This window comes from Dromiciops gliroides, chromosome 3, assembly GCF_019393635.1.
Source record: "Dromiciops gliroides isolate mDroGli1 chromosome 3, mDroGli1.pri, whole genome shotgun sequence".
Classification (NCBI taxonomy): Eukaryota; Metazoa; Chordata; class Mammalia; order Microbiotheria; family Microbiotheriidae; genus Dromiciops; species Dromiciops gliroides.
Window position 1 is genome coordinate 254,393,475 of NC_057863.1, and position 27,040 is coordinate 254,420,514.

The window sequence follows — 27,040 nt, forward strand, 5'->3', positions numbered from 1 at the left end:
TTATTTAACCCCCATTTCCCTGAAAAAAGAAAAAAAAAATAGATTTTGTACCTCTTTTCCCAATTGGTTGATTTGTTATACATTGTTTCTTACAGTAAAATAAATTCCATTACATTAAGCAAACCAATTTGTTTGGTTATTCCCTGATTAATGGATATTCAGGTTTTTTCCAACTCTTTTCTACTATAAAAAGTGTGCCTTTATATATTTTTGCATATGTGAGGTTAATTTTTTCTTTTATTTTTCCCCCGTAACATAGTAGAATAAAAAAAATGATTGCACGTGAAACTGTAGGTTATGTACCACTTGCTGTTCCTTTTAAATATATAATAAAGTTATCATGTAAATTTCTTTTTTTTCTCTTTTTTCTTCTCTTCCTCTACTCCTGCACTAGGGATGGCTACTATTAGACACAAATAGGTATGTGTGTATATGTGTCTGTCCGTATGTATATATGTATGTATATGTGTGTATGTATCTATATATTATTATTCTTTACATACTTCTATTTATAATTTCTTCCTCTGGATGTAGATAGCATTTTTCTTCATATGTTCTTTATACTTAATTTGGATATTTATGATCAAGTAGTGTTATTTTTTCAATCCCTGACTGCCCTGAGGTATATGTGTGCAGTAGGATCTCTTGGTCAAAGGCTTTGATCATTTGTAACTTGGAGAATTAGTTCCAAATTGTTTTTCAGAGTGATTGGACCAATTCATAATTCCACCACTTGTAGATGTGTTCCTATCTTTCTATACTTCCTCCAACACTGACTATGCCATTTTTGTCATGTTTGTACATTTGCTGAATGCAATTTGAAACCTCAAAGTAATATTGTTATGCATGAAATTTACATTTAATACTGTCAGGACCATATTTTTTTAAACTTAATAGTAACCTATATAATTTTATTTTTTAGATTGTATAATTTTATTATACAATATTTTTAATATATAATAAATCATACCACATTTTGAGCATTTTATATCTTTATATGCATTAATTTTCCTTTAAATTCTTGTTTTTATAGCATATAATAATAGATCAGCTTCTGAAAATTCTATTTTTGGTGATTTCATCTTCATATTTATATTTAGGGCATTTAAAGAAGCAGCTAGATGGCATAGTGGATCAGGCCCTGGGTTTGAATTCAGGAAGCTTTGTGATCAAATCTAGCCGCAGATACTTACTAGTCATGTGATCCCCAGCAAGTTACTTAACCTCAGGGTTTTTTTAATCCATAAAGCAGAGATAATAATAGCACCAACCTCTCAGGATTATTGGGAAGATAAAATGAAATAATATTTGTAAAGCCCTTTTGCAAACTTATATTATATCAACTATATTATAATTATTATATTATATATTAGTACTATGCTACCTTTTATTATTATCTTTTTAAAAATATCAGGTTATTTGTAATTTTATCAACATTGTTAGTTTTTTAAAAGTACCAGTTTTGGGGGTTATTTTTTAAAACTATTTTTCTTTATTGTTTTTTTAAATTTTTATTTTTTAAACTATTTTTCTAATCTTTTTTTCTGATCTTACCTATTTTTTCTCTGATTTCCAAGCTTTTCCTTTTCTATTGTATTTTAGGTTTATTAATTTGCTGATTATCTAGTTTCTAAATTTCAGATTCATTAATTCTTTATCTTGTTAATGTTTTCAGATATAGCAGCTTTCCTTTGAAAACCACTTTACATATATTCTAGATATTTTTGTATATAATCTCATAACTATCATTCTACTCGATAATTTTAGTTTCTATAGTTTTTTCACTAAAACACTTATTTTTCAGGATGTCATTATTAAGTATCCATTTTTATGTATGCATCTTTTGCTGAAGTGGTTTGCCATTGCCTTTTACAACTCATTTTATAGATAAGGAAACAAAGGCAAACAGAGTGAAGTAACTTGCTCAGGGTCACACAGATACTACATGTCTGAGGCCAGATTTGAGCTTAAGAAGATAAGTCTTTCTGACTCCAGGATTGGTGCTCTATCTACTGTGCCACCCAGCTGCCATAATTTCCTTTGTGTATATCTTATTTGTTCAATTTGTCTAGTTTGAGAGAACAGTATTAAAGTCTGCTATAATTGTTGTGTTACATCCTGACTTTTTTCAATTCAATTAACTTTGCCTTTATGAATTTAAGATGAATGCCATTTGGTGCATATGTTGTTAAGATTTATATCATTTCATTATCTATGGTATGTTTAAGCATATACCTCTCTTCCTCTAAATATTAGATATTTTTGTTTTTACTTTATCTGATATCTTGACTACAAATCCTGATTTTTTGGTAATCATCTAATATATGGTAAACTTTGTTCTAGCTATTTGTTTTCATTTTGTGTATCTTTTGGGATATAGGTAGATAGATAGATAGATAGATAGATAGATAGATAGATAGATAGATAGATAGATAGATAGATAGATAGATAGATGGATAGATGATAGGTTGAAATAGAGATATACACACATATAAACACAAATATACATATATGTATATATGTATATGTATGTATATGTGTGTGTGATTTTGTTTTCTTATCCAATCTGCAACTCTCTTTCATTTTATTATATTAAGTTGCAAGTCTTAGGTTTGGTTTTCCCCTCTATTTCTTTTGTATTGATTTGATCCCCTTTCCCTTTTTTCAGAACTTTGTCCCTCAGTTGAGTATTTCTTATACTATTATGTTAGTGATTTACTATAAACCATATATCTGTTCTCTTTATCTCTTTATGCTTCTCTTTTTGAATTTACTTAAATTGCCAACTTCTTGCTCTTTTTGTTTATCTGTATACATATTTATTGATTTCCCTCTCCTTTCTTGATCCTTTTATTTACCTACCTGGGAAAGTACATAGTTCAAAACTTCCTTCTCTGAAGAGCACTGGTTCTGAAGTCAGATGATTTTGGTTCAAAGTCTATTCTTATGCCTACTCCCTTTGTAATGTTTGGCAAGCCACTTAATGTTAGTTTTCTCAAGTATAAAATGACATGCTTTAGTTAGACAGCACTTGACAGGTTTCTCCCAGCTCTAAATCTGTGATATTATAAAGTAACATTCTGTTGTTGCACGTGCTTCAAGTGCCCCTTGATTTGTTCTCCTCATTATTTCACTTCTCTACATCATTCTTGATTATACTTCCTAAGTCATAGGTTATACCTACATCTGTCCCTTCTTTACTTTCTTTGAATATCATGGGTAGCATAAATTTAGCTTATAGAGCACAAAATTTAAACTCCTTTCTCTGTCTCATTTCTCCATTATGATATATGGAGATCTTACTTCATCTTCCCTTATTCCTTTTGTGCCTCACTTTTAGAAACATCAAGTCATGATGTAAGTATTAGGGAATGGAAGTATATCTTATGATGGGGTTGCTCTATGTCTGAGGTACTGCCCTTAATACCCATCACTCTTTTTTTTTTAAAAAATCATCTAAGTATTTTATTATTTTCCAGTTACATGTAAAGATAGTTTTCAACATTTGTTTTCATAAGATTTTTAAGTCCAAATTTTTCTCCCTCCCTTCCCTTCCCCTGCAAGACAGAAAGCAATCTTATATGTTATATATGTACAATCACATTAAACAGATTTCTGCATTAGTTTTATTGTGTGAGAAGAATCAGAACATAAGGGAAACCCTCAAAAAAAGAAAACAAAAGTAGAAACAGTATGGTTCAATCTGCATTCAGAATGCACAGTTCTTTTTTTTGGATATGGAGAACACTTTCCATCATGAGTTCTTTGCAACTGTCTTGGATCATTGCACTGCTGAGAAGAGCCAAGTCTATCACAGTTGATCATCACACAATGTTGCTGTTACTGTGTACCATGTTCTCTTGGTTCTGCTCACTTCACTCAGCATTAGTTCACTTAAGGCTTTCCAGGTTTTTCTGAAATCTGCCTCTCATCATTTCTTACAGGAAAATAGTATTCCATTACATCTATATACCACAACTTATTCAACCATTACCCAATTGATGGGCATTCCCTTGATTTTCAATTCTTTGCCACCACAAAGAGAGCTGCTATACATACTTTTGAAGATGTGTGTCCTTTTCCCTTTTTTATGATCTCTTTGGGATAAAGACCTCATAGTGGTATTACTGGGTCAAAGGGTATGCACAGTCCCATAACCTTTTGGGTATAGTTCCAAATTGCTCTCCAGAATGATGAGATCAGTTCACATCTCCACCAACAATGCATTAGTATTCCAATTTTTCCACAGCTTCTCCAACATTTATTATTTTCCTTTTTTGCCATATTAGCCAACCTGATAGGTGTGAGGTGAATATCCATAACTCCTAAAACCAAGTTACTCTCTCTACTTCTATGTCTCTTCTAGACTCTGGGTACTTGCCAGCCTTGAGGCCTCTCTGGAGTATGATACATACTTGGGAGATAAAATTCTTTCTTGGGGAGGGTAGTCTCCTGATGTACAACTTCCCCCAGATTCCATCTATTAAAAGGCACCTGCCTCTTGCCACTGACCTGGAAAATCCAGTATGCCAAAACACCCAGGATTATGTGGAAATCTGGCTAAGACTATAAAGGGAAACAACTGTGAAAGACTAAGAACTATGATCAATGACAAATCAGAAATCCAGAAGGCTCATAATGAATCATACTTGCAAGGGAGATGATGGATTAAAGATTCAGAATGAGACATCAGTTTTAAGGTAATGCCAATGTGTTTTTAATGATTAGAATTACTTGTTACAAAGGAAGCTTTTTTTCTTTTTTGAGGGAGCAGAGTTGGAATCTATAGGTTGGTATGGGGATTTGTTTAGTTGTTTTTCTTGGCAAAGATACTGGAATAGTTTGCATTTCTTTCTCCAGCTCATTTTACAGCTGAGGAAACTAAGGCAAACAGGGTGAAATGACTTGTCCAAGGTCACATAGCTGGTGAGAGTCTGAGGTCAGATTTTAATTCCTGACTGCATGTCTAGCACTCTATTGTGAACCATCTAGCTTCCCAACTGCTGGGTAGTAATAGTGATATTAAAGGAAAAGAAGAAAATAAAGAAAAGAGTATCAAATCATTTTTTTTTAATTTTAGTGAGGCAGTTGGGGTAAAGTGACTTTCCCAGGGTCACACAGCTAGTAAGTGTTAAGTGTCTGAGGCCGGATTTGAACTCAGGTACTCCTGACTCCAGGCCCCGTGCTCTATCCATTTCGCCACCTAGCTGCCCCTCAAATCATTTTTAAAATAATCAAAAGGAATTTTAGAAATGCACAAGGATAAGCTTCCCACATTGGAACTACCTCATTAAATTTGAAATATACCTCTGCAAATCAAGTTATAATTTATGGAGACTTATAGTATCATAGTCATTCCTCCTGTTCTTTTTATGCAAAAATGTTTGTGTTTGTTGATTTTTGTCAATACCATAATAATTTTTTAAAAAATATATTAGAAGAGGACGGAAAAAGGGGAAAAAGACGTAAATGCAAAATAAAATATTTATAGCAGCTCTTTTTGTGGTGGCAAAGAATTGGAAATTGAGGAGTTGCCTATAAGGGAATAGCTGAACAAGTTGTGGCATATGAATGTAATGGAATACTATCATGCTATAAGAAATGATGAGCAGGCAGATTTTAGAAAAGCCTAGAAAGATGTACATGAACTGATGCTGAGTGAAGTGAGCAGAACCAGGAGAACATTGTACACAGTAGCAGTAACTTTGTGCTATGATCAGCTGTGATAGACTTAGTTCTTCTAAGACAATGATCCAAGATAATTCCAAAAAGTGCATGATGGAAAATGCTCTACACATTCAGAAGAACTGTGGAATCTAAATGCAGATCAAAACATACTATTTTCACTTTTGTTTTCCTTTCTTAAGGCTTTTTCCCTTCTGTTCTGATTCTTCTTTCATGGCATGGCTAAAATGGAAATATGTTTAACATGATTGTTCATCTATAATCTATATCATATTGGTTGCCCTCTTGGAGAGGGGGAAAGGAAAGGAAGGAGGGAGAAAAATTTGGAACTCAAAATCTTATAAAAATGAATGTTGAAAATTATCTTTACATGTAACTAGAAAAAATAAAATATCATTAAGATTAAAAAAAGTAAAAGAGAGAGATGCCAAAGGACCATCCTTTTATTAATAAACATGCTGGCAGGAAAGGCAGTGAGCTCTCAAACCCATGACATGATCGCTCCAGAAAGCATCCAAATAATGCCATAGGACAATTCCTGGAGCAGCATGATCCACAGAAGAATGTGCTGAAACCATTTTCCAACCAAGGACAGCTTGGAAGGTTGGAAGGAGGGAGCTGCCATGCTGAGACAGGAGTTGAGCCCAATCCCACAGTCACCCTGACACAGATCCAGTCCTACGAAGGCCTCACCAAAAAAAGAGACCTACCAGAGCCTCTAAATCAACTGCAGTGCCAGTGTCATCTGGAACTAAGCTTACAGTCTGGTGAGAGGACTGAGCCCTGGGCAAGGGGGAGAATACAGGGGTCTATGCTGGTGCTGAGGCAGAACTTGGGTTTTTCACCCCTGCTGGGAACCAGGAGGAAGGCTTGAGTAGCAGTGGTCCAGGTGGGGGAAGGGCACACACTTGTTGGAGCTGACAACTACAACACATAAAGCTGGTTGATTAGCAAGTTGGTCTGGGGTCATCTACGGACCAGGGAACAGGCCAGGAGAGTGAAGAACCTGATTCTCCTCAAATCATACCACCTGGGACCTTCTGAAGCTTGGGATAGTGCAGTCTGGAAATAGTGCCCCACTTTAAGGACCTAAAAGTCAAGTAAAAGAAAGGCAAGATGAGCAGACAGAGAAAGGTGAGTTTCTTTAGTGATAAGGAAGATCGAGGTGCACCCTCAGAGGAAGATGTTAATGTCAGGGCCCCTATATATAAAGCTTCCAAGAAAAATATGAATTGGTCTCAGGCCAAAGAGGCCCTCAAAAAGGACTTTGAAGAGGTAGAGGAAAATAATGTACACACTCAATTGGGTGGAGTAATCTCTCTAACCCTGCAGGAAAATAGGAGGGGAAAGGGATAAAGAGAGAGGGGCAAAAGAAGGGACGGCAGATTGGGGGAGGGGTCAGACTGAAGCAAATCCCTTTTGAAGAATGATAGGATGAAAGAAGACAGATAATAGAGTAAATATAATGGGAAAGGGAATAGGATGGAGGGAAAATAGTTAACAATAGTAATCATGAAAAAGAGAAAAGGGGGAAATTGTACAAAAAATATTTATAGCAACTCTTTGTGGTGGTTAAAAACTGGGAATCAAGGGAATGTCCATCAGTTGAGGAATGACTGAAGAAGCTGTGGTATATGATTGCAGTGGAATGGTATTGTGCTATAGGAAATGACAAACAGGATGATCCCAGAAAAACCTGGAAAGACTCATATGATGTATAGTGAAATGAGCAGAACTGGGAGGACATTGTGCATAGTGACAGCAGTATTGTGCAATGAACAATTGTGAATGACTTAACTACTCTCAGCGATATAATGATCCAAGACAATCCCAAAGGACTAATAAAGCATACTATCCATCCCTAGAGAACGAACTGAAAAAAAAAAACCGGCACTCATGGATTGTACATATATAACCTATATCAGATTGATTGATGTCTTGTGGAGGGGGGAGGAAAGGGAGGGAGGAAGAAAAATGTGAAACTCTAAATCTTAAGAAAATGAATGTTGAAAACTACCTTCAAATGAAATTGGAAAAATAAAATAAATGTTTGTTGCACTGAAAACAAAAACAAAAACAAAAACAAAACAAAACCCATGCTGGCATTATTAATAAAAGTACTAATTTACCCGGAAAAAAAGATTGAAAAAATAAAAGGATAGAGAAAAACAAGAAATAGAAGAATATAATTGTGCTAAATTTCATTCATTATATTGTAACTGGAATTTTTGGGGCTCAGATTCTGAAATGGGGTGTGTATATTTTTCCAACATTACTTCCAAGTAGAATAGAAATTGAGGAAAAGGAAAGAGTTAATGTATTGAAATAAACTGTATTTATATTTTTATTCAGTTCTATTTTCCCAAGAATAAATAAGTTGATATCAAGAAGAAACATTAAAGGTGGTAGATATTAATGTACTATCAAAACTTTGACAAATATACTAATACCTTGGATTTAAAATAGAAAGTTCAAAGGGAAGTTCTTTTTAAACCTTCTGAAATAATGTGCTTATTTCAAAGGTGTACCTTTTATTGTTTACTAAAGTCACACTTTCATCATTTTGACATAGTGACCTTGGGTTCTCAAAGGCTCTACTAGCCAACTGCAAATCTGATAAAACATATTAATCCAGAAGTCTTTAAGAAAGCCCTGAAATGAATTATATGCCTTTTATCTGAAGATCACCATAGCTTAGTTCAAAGGAACTGAGTAACGTTTTCTTTTTAATGACATCAACTCTATTAGATTATACATCATTATGAAGGGATTGGGATCTTTGTTTGTAGAGGAAGTAGACCATATATGAAATCTAGTATCCTTGAAATGTTGAAGTCAAACGAATGAAAAAGTATTTACTTAAGTGATAACTAAGGGCCAGGGACTGTACTAAAAGATGATGATACATATACAAACAAGGAGAGTGCCTGCTCTTAAGAAGCTAATTCTCTAATAGGAAAAGACTCCAAATTAAAGGAGGGCTAGGAAGTGGGTGGAGATAGGAGGATGACATATTTGGAAATTACTTGAAAGTGCCATGGTGACTTTGTTCCAGGCTAGATAAGATGAAAGCTCACTTCCCAGAGTCTAGAATTCCTAGGGCAAAGTCTAAGTTCTGGTGGTAGAGGAATAAAGAAGATGACTAGAGTTCAGAGAGTATGGTTTAGAAACATCCAAACATTTGGGAGGAGAGAGATTTTATTATGGAAAATTGAAACCTTAAAATGGGTATGACTTTTAGGGTTTGTTGCTTAGAGAATCTGTTTCCTCTAAAGGAGAGTTGTTCTTCCATGGATAGTATCTTGCTTCAAGAGAAGGGAATTGGGGCAGCTGGGTGGCACAATGGATAGAGCACCGGCCCTGGAATCAGGAGGACCTAAGTTCAAATATGGCCTCAGACACTTGCCACTTACTAGCTGTGTGACCCTGGGCAAGTTACTTAACCTTGATTGCCAGAGAGAGAAAGAGAGAAATGGGAAAGCAGAAAGCAGAGCTCCTGGAAACAAATAACAACAAGAAGGGTGGGAGGTCGTGGACCCACAGAGCTGATTTCATGGGAAATGAGGGGGGAAATGATCATGGAGGGAAGGGTAGTAATGAATTAAACAATCAGGGACACAAAAATTTATAAAATATCTGTAAGGCACAGAAAATCTTTAAAAGGAAGACCTCAAAACAGATACCTTAGAAACTTTAATTCCATGAGGAATACAAAGACTAACATGGTAATAAACAGGGATAAAAATCTAGAAAAAAAATCTAGAAAATAGAGAAGAGAATGATGAAAATAAGAAATTAAACTTTGACATCTTAGGGCATATTCTACAATAAATTAAATAGATTTATGTAACCTTAATACTAAAGATAACTCTAAAAAATAGAAGAGAAGCAGATCATATAAATTTCAGAGCTATTAGTAGAAGTACTCAACAAAACAAGGGATAGAGGTAATTACAAAAGACAAATTAAATAATTTTTATTATAATTTTCAAAAGAATTGCAAGTTCTTAACAACCATATGAAGAAATTCTCCAAAATTACTAATAAGAGAAATGCAGATCAAAACCCTGAGGTTTGACCTCATACCCAGTAAATTGACAAGAGTAAAAAAAGATGGGAATTGTCAGTGTTGGAGTCATTTTGGGTAGCTCTATGAATCAGTAAAGCCATTTTTAGTAATTTTTAAAAATAGTATTTTATTTTATTTTTCCAATTACATGTAAAGATAGTTTTTAACATTGATTTTCATAAGATTTTGAGTTCCATATTTTTCTCCCTCTCTCCTTTCCGTCCCTCCTCTCCAAGACAGCAACCAATCTGTTATTCAGTACAATCATGTTAAACATATTTCCATATGTCATATTGTAAGAGAAGAATCAGAACAAAAGGGAAAAACCACAAGAAAGAAGAAACCAAAAAACAACAAAAAAAGTGAAAATGGTATGCTTTGATCTACAACCACTCTATTTCTTAGCCAGTACCAAATAGTTTTCATGGTCGCTACTTTATAATATAGTTTTAGATCTGATATGGCTAGGCCACCTTCCTTTGCATTTTTTTCATTAATTCCTTTGATATTCTTGACCTTTTGTTCTTCCAGATGAATTTTGTTATTTTGTCTAGCTCTATAAAATACTTTTTGGTAGTTTGATTGGTATTATACTGAATAAGTAAATTAAGTTAGGTAGAATTATCATTTTATTATATTAGCTCAGCCTGCCCATGAGCAATTGATATTTTTCCATTTGTTTAGATCTGATTTTATTTGTGTGAAAAGTGTTTTGTAATTGTGTCCCTATAGTTTCTGGGTTTGTCTCAGTAAAATCATTTTGGAAGAGATTTGGAATTATACAAATAAAATTACTAAGGTGTCTATATCCTTTGACCCAGGGATTCCACTACTACGTTTAGAATTCAAGTTTATTGATAAAAACAAAGACCCATATACACTAAAATACTTATAGTGGCACTTTTTTGGGCAGCAAACTATTATAAACAAAGTAGATGCTCCTTGACTGAGGAATATCTAAACTATGGTAAATGAATATAATAAATTATTACCGTGTTGTAAGAAATAACAAAAGAAACTTGTAAAGATTTACTGAATCTGATGCAGTCAAGTAATATGATCCAAGAAAACAGTATACGTGATGACTATCACAGTATAAATGGAAAGAATAACCACAAAAATAAAAAGTAATGGTTACAAAATTACAAAGATCATATATGGCCTCAGAGAAGTTAAATGAGAAAATATTCTTCCTTATTTCTTTTCAGAGGTTGGAGTCCTATAGGTGTGACACAATGCATATATTTTCAAACCTTTTCCATTTATCATATGGTTTTGTTGGGGAGGGTGGTGTTACTCTTCCCTTTAAAAATATTATATGTAATATGGAATTGCTTTCTGAAAGGTGGAAAGGAGAGAGATACTGGGAAAAATACTGATAATACACAAAACATAAGACATCAATAAAAGCTCATTTAAAAATAAAACATAATTTGCCATATAAATATTGATAATACTTCCTGGATTTGGGGGGAATGTATTTGCTGCATACACAAACTATGAACATAAGCTAAAGAAGATATATTATATATTGTCATTCATTCAGAATATATTACCAATTTATTAGGATTAAATCCACAGTCCTTCTTCTACTATATAATACAGGGTGTCCTGATGCACTAAGACTTTTGGAACACCCTATAAATTGGAATCATCTAATTTTATAGCGATAAATATGGTATAGGTCATTATGGGGCAGCTTTCCAATCACTTCAGTAATTCTTAGAATAATTTTCTTTTTGCTTTTACAAAACACACAGAAATTATTTCAAATGTAAGTTCTAGGCCTTGACTTCACCCTGCATCATGTGTAATTTTGTATGTGTGTGGGTACACACACACACATATTTTTTCTTTTTAGAAACGCAGTCCAGAAAAACATGCTTCCTTCATCAGTAAGATGACATATTCCTGGTTTAACAGGTAGGAACTTGATGAATCTGTTTGTTGCAATCTAAACTGGAAAAGTTTTATAAAGGCAAAGTCAAGTAGCATCTACATTCCACATCATACAATTTAATGATCAAAAGTGGCATTTCAAGTCTAGCAGTGACTGCTGTGGCTCCCACTGCCTGGAGGCCAGGTGTTTTGCATTTGACCATTAATGGAATTTAAGGTTCTCTGCCACTAGTTCCAGTTCCTGCCCATGATGTTCTTCCATTAATAGGGTTCCCCTGCATCTTAATTCCATTTAACTGTTTAACAGGCAGAGCAGCTTTTACAAAGTAATATTTACTTTAAAAGTATAAAAAATAAACAAATATATTTCTCAACACATGAGGTATAATTTCCCCTTTCTTCAGCTCATACTCTGAGGAGGGAAAGGGGATGAATTTCACAGCTTAGCTCAGTTCCCATATAGTACAGTCGCAAGCTCAAAGTCCAAAGGCTCCTTTGGTTTGATTCCCAGGTACCTTGGCTTCTTAGGGCTTCTCTGTCAGTTTAACTCTTTGGAGTATCCTGCCTAGAATACTGATCCTGAGGTTGCCATGGCTGATTTATTCTGAAACTGTACCCGAAACTGAGAAGGACAAAAAAAAACAACGAATAGAAACACCAGTACTGTTTCTTGGGGCCATGGGGCCTAAGAGGAGAGAAAAGAGAGAAGGGTCCCTCTTCACCCATTCAATTCATGGCACGTGTGCTTTGAGTGAATTTTCTCCCTCTTTGGATACAGCAGGAACAAGTATGAGTGTCCCAGTCTCTCAGTTTTTAAAGTCACAGCTTATTGTGACTGCACAGTCAAAGAAGGTAGTGTTCTAAATGTTCTAAATGTTCATATGGACTATTTGTGCCCAACCTATGGTAGAGCCTTCAGAGCTCATATTGGGCTGATCATCGGACACACCATACCTTGACTCCAACACAATGATGTTATTTTGGTCTTCTTCTAGAACAATGGATAACAATCAGTTCCCTAAATCACATGGTAGAGTAGTATGTCTTTACCAAAATTAGGGTGTTTCTATGTTAGGTGATTGGTCCAACACACTATAACATAAAGATTATTCTTAATAAAAATACCAAGCTAAGTATTTTTTGATAAAGTAGCATTTTTAGAATATTTATCATAAGGAAATCCAGAGTTGTCAATAAACTGACAATCTCCACAAACAGGAGAATACATATTTTTTCTCTGACTCTGCATTATCCTTGAATTGCTCACCTATTAGTGATATCTCAATTATTATAGGAAATCATACTTAATTAGATTTTCATAATTATTCCAATGATTATTTCTTTTTATGAGTAGAGTATATGTGCAGATGTGGTACAATTATTTAGTCTTAAGGTTCAGCATGACCCTTTAGAAGTTATCCAATCTAGGAAGATATGACCTAGATAATGATAGAAAGGGGACAGGTAGGTGGCACAGCAGATAAGCACCAACCCTGTATTCAGGAGGACCTGAGTTCAAAGCTGAGCTCAGACACTTGACACTTACTAACTGTGTGACCCTAAGCAGGTCACTTAACCCTCATTGCCCTGACAAATAAATAAACAAACAAATAAATAAGTGAAATGGATGATAGAAAGATTCAACAGTTTCATTTAGAAATGTATTCCTGGGGCAGCTAGGTAGCACAGTGGATGGAGCACCGTCCCTGAATTCAGGAAGACTTGAGTTCAAATCCAGCCTCAGACACTTAACACTTACTAGCTGTGTGACCCTGGGCAAGTCACTTAACCCCAATTGCCTCACCCCACCACCACCACCACCAAAAGAAGAAAGAAAGAAAGAAATGTATTCCTAAATCCTCATAATTAGGAATGTCTTCATACAGTCTAATGTAATGTAAATGTATCTTGCTTCTACATGTTGTAAACTAATAGAAATTCCTCAAGGGGCAGGGCCATTTTTTTTCTTTATATTTTGCTAGCACTGTAATAAACATTTGTGGAACAAAAAAAAAATGTTAAAGAACAAGATAACCCAGGACAACTTGACTTCTAGGGATACTAAGATTACTTAGCTTACTTCAATTCAATAAACACTGTTATTGGTGTTAGGGATAAAAGAACAAGGAAATTACCTTCAAGGAAATTGTGTTCTACTAGACTAGGTCACTAATAATTTTAAGGAAAAGGAAAAGGGAACAAGCATTTATTAGGTGCCTATTATGTGCCAGGCAGTAGCACACAGAAATATTATATACTTACAACAACCCTGTGAACTAGGTACTATTATTATTCCTCATGTTTTACACTTAAGGAAACTGAGGAATATAGAGGTTATGTGACTTGCTTAGGGTCACATAGCTAACAAGCATCTGAGGTCAGATTTGCACTCAGATCTTCCTGACTATAAGCCCAGAGTCCTTTCTACTGCCCTACCTGAGTCTATACAATGAAAAAATGCATAAAATTGATATTGTTTTTATATGTAGACTATGGAGACATTTAATTTTGATGATTCAGTCTTTTTTTTTCTTTTTGCAAGTCACACAGCTAATGTCAAGTGTCTGAGGCCGAATTTTAACTCCTCAATCCAGGGCCAGTGCTTTAATCACTGTGCCAACCTTTGATGATTCAGTTTTCAAAGGAGATTTCTTGAAAACATGGATTTCACCTCAAGCAAAGTAATGACATTCAGCCCTAATTTTGGTAATGTCTCAATATCTCAAGAAGTATCATAAATAAAACAGTCTCAAGTTTACAAACATCTTTTTCCACTAAACACATTCAGAGTTTTCCCTTTGAGGTAATGAAAGAAAGAGAAGGAAGAAGTAGCAGAGATATAGTTCATTTAATCCCTTTATTTTAAAGGTTTTTCCCCCTGTAGTATACACATAATATTTATTTTTATAAACTATTATTAGACATTCATGACTTCTGGAATTAGCTGGCTATGTTTCTCTTTACTTTCCCTCTTTTATATCTAAGGTCTGGTCAAAAGTCACAAAGGTATGGATATCCATCCCCTGCTCCTAAGCCTATTTCATTCCCATAGTCCTAAATTAGGAACTGGGAACTAACCTGAACCCACATCTTGTTCATTTTTTACTTCTTCCTAAAAATTGACATGGGTATGGGACTGGTTGTATCTTAGTATTTGACCATCTACAATTTGGTACTAATATATCTGTTTATTTTATTTGGAGGAAAAATGTTCCTGATCTATGATTTCATGGTTTATAGGAAGCCAACCCCAGTCCTACTAGGTGCCTCTGTCCCCAGAAATTACTTTGTATATGTGTGTGTGTGTGTGTGTGTGTGTGTGTGTGTGTGTGAACCTCAACAGAATGTAAGCTCCTTGAAAGACAAGGTTTAATTTTTTTCTTTGCAATCATTGTAACTGGAATAGTACCAGATATTAAGGTAGTCACTGAATAAATGTTTACTGAGTTGAAATTAATTAAAATGAATTGAATTGAAATGAGAATTTGACATTAAGAAACACATAGGCAAATCCTCTAATGTTAATAAATTGAAATCTCTAATAAGAGATTTGCTGGGGGGCACTGAGAGTTTAAGGAACTGTGATCTCTCTTGCAGTATGTATCTCAGAATCTTCAACCCAGACTTTGAACCCTAACTTTGAACCCTAACTCTATCTATTATGTGATTCTGTTCCCTGAATTGCTTGTGAGAAATAAAATTATAATTGGTTGTAAGAATAAAATGAAAATAAATGTATATTTAATCACTTAAAATATAAAGCACTCTAATTGAAAGACCAGTTTCTTCTATCATTATTGCAGTTGTCATTACCCTTTTGTAGCAGTTCGTAAGCAATAACAGAAATTTACACATTGATTAAAATTGAAGGGTAAGATGAGCTACTAATAAAAAAAATGTTTCTCCCATTTTGAGGATTTAGGTTAAAAAGTGACTTTAGAAAGATTGACATCTTTAGTATGAGGTAAAATGCGGTATTCCTCCCCCCCAAACATTGAAATAGCCTGTAGAAACAATTAGTGTGATGAAGATATTAAGAGCTACTAGAAGAAACAAAAGATAGAATGCCTTCTTAGAAAGAAGTGAGACATCAGGTGGTGGGAATCCCAATAGAATGCAAGCTTCACTTTTAGATGCTGGCTTATTTAGAGACTCAGCATGAAAGCAAGAGGTCACTTATACATGTGAACCCAAACTGATGAATTTTGCACAGTTCTAAATAAATGCTGAGACAGTAAATGTTATTTAAGACCTTTGTGAAAGTCGATGCAATTTTATCTTGAAAATGAATACGTACTTTATGGAATGAAATAGAAGGATTTAATAGAACATGAAGTATTTTCTACTTTTAAAAAAATTGCCCTATAAGGAAATTTCCAGCACATTAATGGGATACATTACTAGAGACCTTGCTCATTACATTTAAGCCTTTTGTTACCTGTAAATTGCAACAGGATTGTTCATTTTATTAATGAAAGTTAACTCCTAACCCAGCTGAATAACTAATTAGGTTAGATCAAACTTAAGCTGTTCAAAGTTAGAGAAGCAAAATGAAGGGTGGGCACTTGAGTTGAAAATCTATGGTTGATCATTTAATCAATTAATTAGCATTTATTAAATGTCTGCTATATGCCTGGCATTTTGGAAACCAATGTAAAAGTGAAATAATACCTGCTCTCAAATAGTTCACATTGTTTTGAGTGAGATAATACACTTAAGAATATATACAAAATAAATCATTTTTTGTGATCATTTTTTTGTTTGGAGGGGGAGAACACTAGCAGCTCATTCCTTAGTTGACTTTTGTTTTCCATCCCTGCTTCCTTGCCCCACACTTTGTATTTTATGGGAAATAGCTATCTAGTTTTGAGTTAATCAGAGGGAGGAAATAGAGATTAATGTCAGGATTCTAAGGGGAAACAGGATGGTACAGTGGAAAAGAGATCTGGATTTGAATTCAGAAGATCTGAATTCAAATCCTACCTTTGTCAAGTCACTTTATCTCTCTGGGCCTCAGTTTCCTCATCTGTAAATTGAAAAGGTTTGACTAGATGGCCTGTAAGGTCATGTCCAGATATAAATCTATGATTCCATGTCTTAGACTTTAATCAGGTGTCAGTGAGTCTTGGGAAGACAGCATTGGTGCTAGATTTAGAATTAAGAGATCTGGGTTTGGATATAGATTCCAAAAATTATTAGTGATTTGATCTTGTGTATTTTTAAATGTCTAATTCTAAGATTGTATCTTCATTAATATAAAATTTCATCTTAGATTGAGTTCCACTTCATAGACTGCCACAGTCTTTTTTTGAAAATTACTCTGTCATCCAATATGTTAGCTTTCACTCTCAGCTTTGGTGTCATCTACAAATATGCCGAGCATTTCACTTACGCTTTTATCCAAATCATTGATTTAAAAAATGTTAAGTAGCATGGGGCCAAGAGCAAGGGCATAGTAAGTACTAGAGATCTTGATCCATGTCTTTAGTAGACTTCTAAGATTTTTTAAAAAATAATTTATATTCCCATAGAACCCATGTGCCTTATGGAAAAGTATGTTTTATTATTCTTTGATTTATAAGTTTATGCTTAAAAACAAAACCCAATTTAATTATTGCATTAATGAGTGTTGTGCTTACCTCACTTTCTTCTTTCTAGTGTAGTAATTCTTGGTTACAAGAAACCATTGGAAAGAGAAGATCTTTTTGAATTAAATGATAGTGACTCTTCCTACAATGTGTGTCCAGTCTTTGAAAAGCAATGGAGAAAGAACATCTTAATGAATCAAAAGAAGCAAAAGGTGAAGCTGATTACTAAAACCCAAGAAATTATTCACCGACTCTAGCAGTTATATCATTTATTTTATTCTAAGAAATCAAAAGAAGGTTGGCTATTGGACTGATAATAAGCTTCTCAGCTTCCCTGTCTATGAAATGTGTCCTACCTACCTTACTAACTTGTTCAAATAAAATGTTTTCAGCTAGAGTAATGGGTTATTTTACAAAGTTATCTCTGCCATCGAGATGTCGGTAATCCTGGGGGCAGCTAGGTGGTACAGTGGATAAATCATCAGCCCTGGATTCAGGAGGATCTGAGTTCAAATCCAGATATAGACACTTGACACTTTCTGGCTGTGTGACTCTGGGCTAGTCACTTAACACTAATTGCCCCCCCTCCCCAAAAGGATATGTCTGTAATCCCTGGCAATAGTTAGAAGGCATTTCCTGCCCTAACTGTGCATTCGTAATTTGCATGTAAAAATTCCATATAGAAAATTATAAGTATACAGCCTTGCTAGACCTTCCTCCCTTCTCTTCTTCCCACCATGAAAATAATTCTGACTTGAAAATACAACCATCATGTCATTACTCACATGTGTGGGGTAGCAGAAGGAGTTAAAACATGAGTCATTCTGTTACCCCACTATGCCTCTTTTTCTAGCTGTCTCCAAGATATATGGTTTCAGTTTTTTAAAAGTATCTAATGTAAGTGAACAGTGCTCTAAGCATACTAATGTTAATGGCCATATTTTAAAATTTTATCATAATTTTTATTGTCTATTTCTTGACCTCCTTTTGCTCCATTCTATCTATATGTTAAGTCTAATTTTTACAGTCATTTCATACAGGCTTTCCCTTAATTTTTACTGTGTGAACTATTTATGACTTGGTGTTTATTTGCTTTTTTTTCCTTTCTGTGATCATTCAGTTTTTCTTCCACAAAGAAGCAAAAGCCAAAAAAGCATCTTTACTTCGTGCACTGTGGAACACCTTTAACTTTTCACTGATCCAGGTTGCCTTACTGAAAGTGTTTGCTGACATTTTATCCTTTATTAGCCCACTCATAATGAAGTAAGTTGCAAAGTTTCTTTACCCAATCTGTTGATATTGAAAATAAAGCATAAGTATTCTATGATAAAATCTTAGCTCTTCTTATTTCTATAAGATATTAATATTTTACCAGGTGTCTGAAAATTGTATAAGTATAAATTTTGGAAAATGTTTAAAATAAAATCTAGGTAAGTTATTTATATTTATGGTTGTATTAATGTTGATGTTCAAGTGCAAACATTATAAGTTATACTGTGAGAACACTGGCTACATTCCACTGATAACTTCCTGCAGAAACTTTTGACAAATAGCAATAAAATTCTGAACTATATAATTTGTCTCCCATTCATCCAATAATCTGTCAAAGAAATCATGAAAAATTTTTGAATTGAAACAAAGCTCGCTTTTCTACCCTTTGATTATTATTATTATTATTATTTTGCTTATTTGTTTTATGGGACAATGAGGATTAAGTGATTTACCCAGGGTCACAGAGCTAGTAAGTGTCAAGTGTTTGAGGCTGGATTTGAACTCAGGTCCTCTGGAATCCAGAGCCTTTGATTTATCCACTGCGCCACCTAGCTGCCCCTTACCCTTTGATTCTTGTTTTTTTTTTTGGGGGGGGGGTGCAGTGAAGGTTAAGTGACTTGCCCAGAGTCACACAGCTAGTAAGTGTAGGTGTCTGAGGTTGGATTTGAACTCAAGTCCTCCTGAATCCAGGGCCGGTGCTTTATCCACTGTGCCACCTAGATGCCCCAATAAAGTCTTTTTTTTTTTTTTAAGTGGGGCAATGAGGGTTAAGTGATTTGCTCAGGGTCACACAGCTAGTAAGTGTCAAGTGTCTGAGTCCGGATTTGAACTCAGGTCCTCTTGAATCCAGGGCTGGTGTTTTATCCACTGTGCCACCCAGCTGCCCCCTCACCCTTTGATTCTTAAAAACAATGATATACCTTAAAAGAATTTACTATCCCTAAGAAATTAGTTTTCAAGCTGTTTTTCAAGCAGCCATTTAATTAAAGATTAATTTAAAGTTCTACTTTAATTGTACTTCAGATAAGAACCAGGTTAACAAAAACATTTGCCAATCCCACTGAGGACTAATAACTGCAAGAAGGCAAAATATTATTGCTCATTTCTCTCAATGATTTGCTCCATTGTAGTGCATAATGAGGACAGCTAGATGGTACAGTGGATAGAGTGCCAGATCTAGAGTCAGGAAGACTCATCCTCCTGAGTTCAATCTGGCCTCAAATATATATTCACTATATGACTGTCGGTAAAATTAGAAGGAAATGGCAAGCCACTCTAGTATCTTTGCCAAGAAAAGGACAAATAGGGTCATAAAGAGTCTGCAAATCTGATAAGATTGAAACAACTGAACAAAAAGAGTGCATAATAAACTGGAGCTGGCCACTCCTACTTTATAGTCCCCTGAATGCCTGTTATCCTAGACTCTTTCTCTCTCTGCTTATCCTAGTGTTAGTCAATGAAAAAAATAAAAGTGGCTATAACCTTCTAAGATATGGTTTAAGCAGATTTATATGGCTCCCAAAGGTCATTGATCCAGTATGGCTGAAATAATTGAGGATCTTTTTATGAAAATAGAAGCTTTTTTTCATCAAGCATTTGCTGTGATCTGTCAAAAGGTCACAAGTCCTTGGACTTTATAGACATAAATTGTTAAGTCTTTAATTGTACAAAGAAGGATTTATAAATTAATAGAAACGAGAAACTTTAAGAGTTAATAAAATGATTACATTGTTTCTTAATGTGTAATACTCAGGAAGCAAAAATAATGCTTTCATTAACTTATTTCCAGATTGTTTTATTATTTTCATTATTTATTTTGTTTTTATGTACTTAAAAATATTGTCAATCAAAAAATGAGTGTATAACATTCTTAAAAGGGCTATGATATTTAGTATTTATTGATTACTCTTTTTGTCACTGAATACAGGAGCAGTCTGAATTCACTGTTAATTGATTCATTTTGTTTCAAAATTTACAGGACAGATAAAAGTCTATTAGTAAATTTCTATAAAATGTGAATAATAATCCTTCCCTTTTAAAACATTTACTTTACAAATCTGACTCAGCAATAAATTAATGTTTTCTGGACAGTATTTGTTTCCACCCCAATGATACATATAATTTAGGAAAAACAACCTGGATATGAGGGATCACTTGAGTCTGACAGTTCTCAGAGCAGTGATATAAGCTAGTGTCTATACTAGGTCCAGCACAAGGTTTAAGGCTAGGCCTAGGTCAGGAAGGAAGCAGGTCTAACACATAGCATCTTTGCTAGTGAGCAGGGGATCAAGACCTGTGAGCAGCCACTGCACTTCAAGCCTAGGTGAGATAGGAATACACAGTCTCAAAAAAAAAAGCCACAGGTTTATTATTAGCATAATCTTTGATGAGATTAGCCTCTTAAGCAGAATGTCTTATCAAACAATTGGGAAATTATATATTATACTTTTCAGAATCCAGTCATTAGCTAACCAGTTCTAAAAGGTCTTTTTCTTATTATTTAAAAAAAATTGGTTGTGTGAAGGGGACCACATGATTAAAGACAATTTTCAAAAAACATAATGACAAAACACATTTATAAAATCAAAATGTCTAAAACACTAAGCACTGAACTTTTATTTTGTAGAATAACTTGTGAATTATTTTACACACCCCAAGAAGTGAACCTCTAAAATAAATGACGTATTAATTCATAGTATCTCAATGAGAAAGAGGGCCTATTCAGTTGGTGTGGATTTATAAAATGTGTTTTTATCACTTATATTTCCACTGATGCAGTTGAAGGAGAGTGAAGCCCACTAGTTTTATTAACACTTGATATTAAGCAGTGTGAATTCTCAGTTCTAATCAGTTTTTGGAGTAAAATAACAAAAAGGAACTTCAATGTTTAAGGAATTTTCCCCACCATCTTCTTTATGCCCAGCCAGTGCTATACGGGGTGAGTAGAGTAGAACTGTTCCTTTGTGTATATGTCAATCAAACTGCAACACATAACCTAACTCTTGTGACTCAAATGCTACCAGTTTGTAACATCTTACCCTTTTCCCTTTACTTATTAATTCAGGCAGATGATTCTTTTCTGTGAAAACGACCATGATTTGGTTTGGAATGGCTATGGGTATGCAGTTGCTCTTTTTCTTGTGGCCATTTTGCAAACTTTGATTCTTCAATTCTATCAACGTTTCAACATGCTCAACTCAGCAAAAATTAAAACAGCTATTATTGGATTGCTCTACAAAAAGGTAAAGATATAAGAAAGCATCTCCTTTCAAAGATTCATTAATGTTTTGTTTTTTTGTTTTGTTTTGTTTTTGCAGGGCAATGAGGGTTAAGTGACTCACCCAGGGTCACACAACTAGTAAGTGTCATGTGTCTGAGGATGGATTTGAACTCAGGTCCCCCTGAATCCAGGGCCAGTTCTCTATCCGCTGTACCACCTAGCTGCCCCCTCATTAATGTGTTTTTTTAAATCATTAGAGCATTGCTTGTAGAAAAATAATATTCCATTATACTCATAAGCCATAATTTGGTCAAGTCTTGTCTAATTGATGGGCACTCCATTTGTTTCTAGGTTGTTTTTTTTTACTCTCATTAAGAAGAATTGCTATGAAGATTTTTGTATATATGGAGCCTTTTCCTCCTCTGTCTCTGATCTCTTTGGGGCATAAGCCTAGTGATGGCATTTCTGGGTCAAATGCTTTGCAATTTTATATAGGGGCATAGTTCCAAATTACTTTCTAGAATGACTATACCAATTCACAGCTTCATCAACAATGTATTAATGTGACTGTTTTTCCACAACAATGCCAATCTTTGTCATTTTCCTTTATGGTCAACTTCACCAAGATATATTTATATATGTGTGTATGTATATACATACACACATATACACATACATTTACATTATATATATATATATATATATATACACATACACATAATTGTACTGGCAAAGTATATGCACACATACTATATATACAGACATATACCCAATGTGTTATCATATCATATCAGAATTAGTTATCATTCTCCTGAAATCAAAATAAATTTAAACCTTCTAATGGATATCTATATTCCTCTAAATTAATCCACATTATATACCATAAGGTAAGTTGTTCTTCTGTTTATGGGATCCATATGAAAGGTATTTTAATGAAAATGTTATCAAAGGCCTTCATTTTATGGATGAAGAAAGAATCTGAGGCCTTGAGAAGGAACTGGCCTGCCTAATGTTGCACAGTTGTTTAGCAGTAATCAGAACTAGAACCCAGGTCTCTTAAATTTTAGAATGTTACTCTTTTTGATTATTCCACACTGTCCTGAAACTGTTTAACTCTGTTTTGACTGACATTTCTCCCAAAATGCATGTCAGGAGAGTTTTTAGTAAGATTCTGAGGGCGTTTAATTGTCTAGTTCTTTTTTCTCCAGACTCTATATCACTTGGTTAGACCATGTGTATCACCCTGAAATCAGTGTAAAAACAGCTCAGTTTAAAGGCAGGATTTGCTAGGATCTCCATCTTCCATTATCATATGGATGGCTGCAGAGGTATAGTTTCTTATATTTCTTTTCAGCAAATGGAGCTATTAGTGAACCAGATGAAATAGTCATCCTCAGGAGCCAGCCAAGTGAGCTATCAAAAAAAGAAGGGCTTTGAGCCTGGGACATTAATCTCTGCCAAAGTTACAACTTGTTCACGCACACAATTCTACCCACTGCCATTATCCATAATGGAGTCTGCTGTGGTAGACATCTATACTATTATTGCTTCCAGTGCCTGTGAGGATGCTGCCCACTCTAAGGTGCTTGCTCTGATGAGCTTGTTCTGGACTGTATACAGAATCATTCTGAGTTATCCGCATGCATTGTACTCTCTCCAGTAGTTGTGTGACTGGACAAGCTCCTGGATTTTATAATGGTTGATCTTCTACCCTATAATGGCCTTGTCTGTTCTGGTCAAAATTATATCATTAATGTAATGGTATGGTGCTGATAAGCTGTTCAGGTTTCATAGGCATGCAGCATGACAGCTCTGTAGACCTTCAGTTTGGTATGCAGCCTGTTACCTCTTCTCTCCCACACTTTCTTTTGGAGCCTCCCAAATTCTAAGCTAGCTCTGGCAATGGGTGCATTAATCTCATCATCTATGTAGACAGTACTGGAGAGTGTACTGCCAAAGTAAGTGAATTTATCTACAGCATTCACTGAACTACTTCCATTGAATTGTTTCGGGAAGATCTGGCAAGATAAGGTATTGGACATTGAGGTCCTCTTTAGAGCTGAACTGCCAAACATTTAAACTCTATTGCAGAGTGTGCAACTCCAATGAGCTGGACAAGTTGTGTGAATGTCAAATGCACACTTACCTAAAAGACTATTTTATGGAGAACTCACACAAGGTAAGCACTCACAAGGTGGTCAGAAGAAACAGTATAAGAACAGTCTGAAGGTATCTCTGAAGAACTTGAATACTGACTGTGAGACATGGGAAACCGTAGCACAGGACCATTCAGCATGGTGTGCCCACCTCAAAGAAACTGATGTAATCTATGAGCAAAACAGAATCCTATAAGCACAAAGGAAAAGTGGGCTGCAATATTGTAATGTCAATGGTCTTCTTCAAAAACAAAGGATGAACAACGTAATGGTAGAAATCAGTATAATGAGGAAATGGGGACTCTTTCATGTCTCTGCCCACCAGACTGTGACAGACTAAGGGACCATTCAAATAGCCACAGGGATTATGAAGGTATATAGAACTCCTTGCTTGGTGAAAGTGAACTGCTTCTTACTAGTCTCCAACAATGGAATAGAAAAAAATATTAGTAACCATACAATCCCATAATACCACTTACGGAGGCTCACTACAGGGACAAAATCGGAAACAGTTTCGGTGATTACCGTGACAGTTTTATTCAACTCCCCATATTCTATTATTAGCCACCAGCTTCGACCTGCCTTCCATGCCAGCCATAGAGGCTTATCATAAAGTGCAGTGGTATAGTAAAATACTCTGACTTCCTTCTCCATTGCTAGAAATGAAATAACTCCTGCCTCTCCAAGGACATGGTCATAAATACATGAATGGGTAAATGGGTAAGTGCTTTCTTTGTGTTAGCTACTATGCTAAGTTGGGGTGAGGGGATAAAAGGGTGGGGGAAGTGGAATGGGGAATGAAACATGTAGGGTTTAGAAATGGCCAGGAAGGGACTGGGGGCGGAGCCAAGATGGCGGAGGAGAGGCTGTGACTCCCACAAGCTCCAGATAAAGCCATCCATTCACGCCCAAATAATGCGGTAAAAAATCAAAACCCAGAACATCCTAATGCACATAAGAGCAGAGTGAGACTATTTCTCCACAAAAGAGGGCAAGTCCGATCACCTACTGATCAGGCTGAACAACTCAGCCTGCAGTCTGGACCCAGACAGGGGCACAGCTTCCAGTGCATGTCAGAGTATTCCGCACCAGCAGCTTCTGAGGCTCTGATCACAGACTGGTGAGGGGGTTCGGTGGTAGGCCGGGGTGAAGTGGAGGCAGTATCTACTGGAGTAGGGGCAAAGCGCCCTGGGTCTGAACCAGTGGGCTGAATCGAGTGGTGGTGGCCCAGTGGGGGAGGGGCAAAAGCACGCCAAGCTTCTGACCTTAGAGAATCAGAGTTCAATCAGACTTCTGTTTCCGGGTCAAAGAGAAAGCAGCTGTGATTATGCACAAGCCAGGCAGGCTGAGAAGAAGCCCAACCACCCCCTGGGCCACGCTGTAGCAGGAACAGTGTGTTGTCCTGGAAGCAGCACTACACTCTAAGGAGTAAAAAGCCAAGAAATAGTAAGCCAGAATGAGTAGGTAGAGAGAGCAGAAGACCATCAAAAACTTCTTTGGGGGAAAGGTAGACTACAATACATCCTCAGAAGAAGAAAATAATAACAGGGTCAAAGCTTCCAAGAAAAATATGAACTGGTCTCAGGCCATGGAAACTCTCAAAAGGGACTTTGAAGAGAAAGTAGGAGAGATAGAACGAAGATGTAGAGAAAGAGAGGAAGGAATGGAAAGAGAATTGAGAGCAATGCAGGAGAGTCATGAGAAAAAAGTCAACAGTTTGAAAAGCCAAATGGAAAAGGAGATTAAAAAACTGTCTGCAGAAAATAATTGCCTAAGAATTAGGATTGAACAAATTAAAGTTAGTAACCTTATGAGAAACCAAGACACAGTAAAGCAAATCCAATTGAATGAAAAAATAGAGGGCAATTTGAAATATCTCCTTGGAAAAACAGCTGACCTGGAAAATAAATCTAGGAGAGATAATTTGAAAATCATTGGACTACCTGAAAACCATGACCAAAACAAGAACTTAGACACCATCCTCCAAGAGATTGTGAGGGAAAATTGCCCTGATATTCTAGAAGTAGAAGCTAAAATAGAAATTGAAAGAATTCACCGATCACCTCCTGAAAAAGATCCCAAAAGGAAAACCTCCAGGAATATTATAGCCAAATTCCAGAACTCCCAGGACAAGGATAAAATATTGCAAGCAGCTAGAAAAAAGAAATTTAAATACTGTGGTGTTCCAGTAAGGATAAAACAAGATCTAGCAGCTTCTACATTAAAGGACCGGAGGGCATGGAATATGATATTCTGGAGGGCAAAGGAACTGGGACTACAGCCAAAAATCATGTACCCAGCAAAACTAAGCATCATCTTTCAGAGGAAAACATGGAATTTCAATGAGAAAGAAGACTTTCAGGCATTTGTTATGAAAAGACCTGAAATGAATAGAAAATATGACTTTCAGATACAAGACCCTGAAGAAGCATAAAAAGATAAACAGGAAAAAGACTTCATGAGGGATATTAAAAGATCAAACTGCTTATATTCCTATGTGGGAAGATAATACTTCGAACTCATAAGAACTATCTCAGTAAGGAATTAACAGAGGACACAGGTCTGAACTGAATATGAAGGGATGATATCTGTAAAGCATTTATGTTTTGTTCTTTGTGGGGGTGTCTTATGTATGGGGCCAGATTTGGGCTTGGGACCTCCTGCGTCCAGGGCTGGTGCATTGTCCACTGTGCCACTTAACTAACCCATAATGACATCTTTAAAATAGGGTTGAGGTGTAGGAGAAATAGACTGGGGGAGGGGGAAGGGGGAAGATGGTCTGGGGAGAGGTTGTTCACATGAAGGAAACAAGAAAAAAGCTTATGGAGGGGAGGGGAAGAGGGGGAAGGAATTGGGGAGTGAGTGAACCTTAATATCATCAGAATTGACTCAAAGAAGGAATAACATACATACTCAAGTGGGTATAGTAATATGTTTTTGCCCTGAGGGAGGGGAGGGAGATAAGCAGGTGGAGAGGGGAAGGAGGGAAAGGCAGATTGGGGGAGAGAGTAATAAAAAGCAAAATACTTTCGAGGAAGGTATTATGACATATTGAATTGCTTGATTTCATAGGGAGGGTTGAGGAGAGAGGGAGGAAGAAAATTTGGAACACAGAATTACCTCAAAGACCTTAAACTCGTCAGAGTTGGCT

General features: G+C 35.6%; 1 protein-coding gene across 1 annotated transcript in view; it reads left to right on the forward strand.

Annotated features, from left to right (window-relative positions):
• Positions 1-27,040, forward strand: part of LOC122747427 (multidrug resistance-associated protein 1-like) — a 162,481-nt gene that overhangs the window by 54,032 nt on the left and 81,409 nt on the right. The window contains exons 5-8 of the mRNA XM_043993451.1: positions 11,616-11,677; positions 17,312-17,460; positions 18,363-18,504; positions 21,578-21,755. Of these exons, the coding sequence (XP_043849386.1) occupies positions 11,616-11,677; positions 17,312-17,460; positions 18,363-18,504; positions 21,578-21,755 (531 nt within the window). The remainder of the gene's footprint in view (positions 1-11,615; positions 11,678-17,311; positions 17,461-18,362; positions 18,505-21,577; positions 21,756-27,040) is intronic.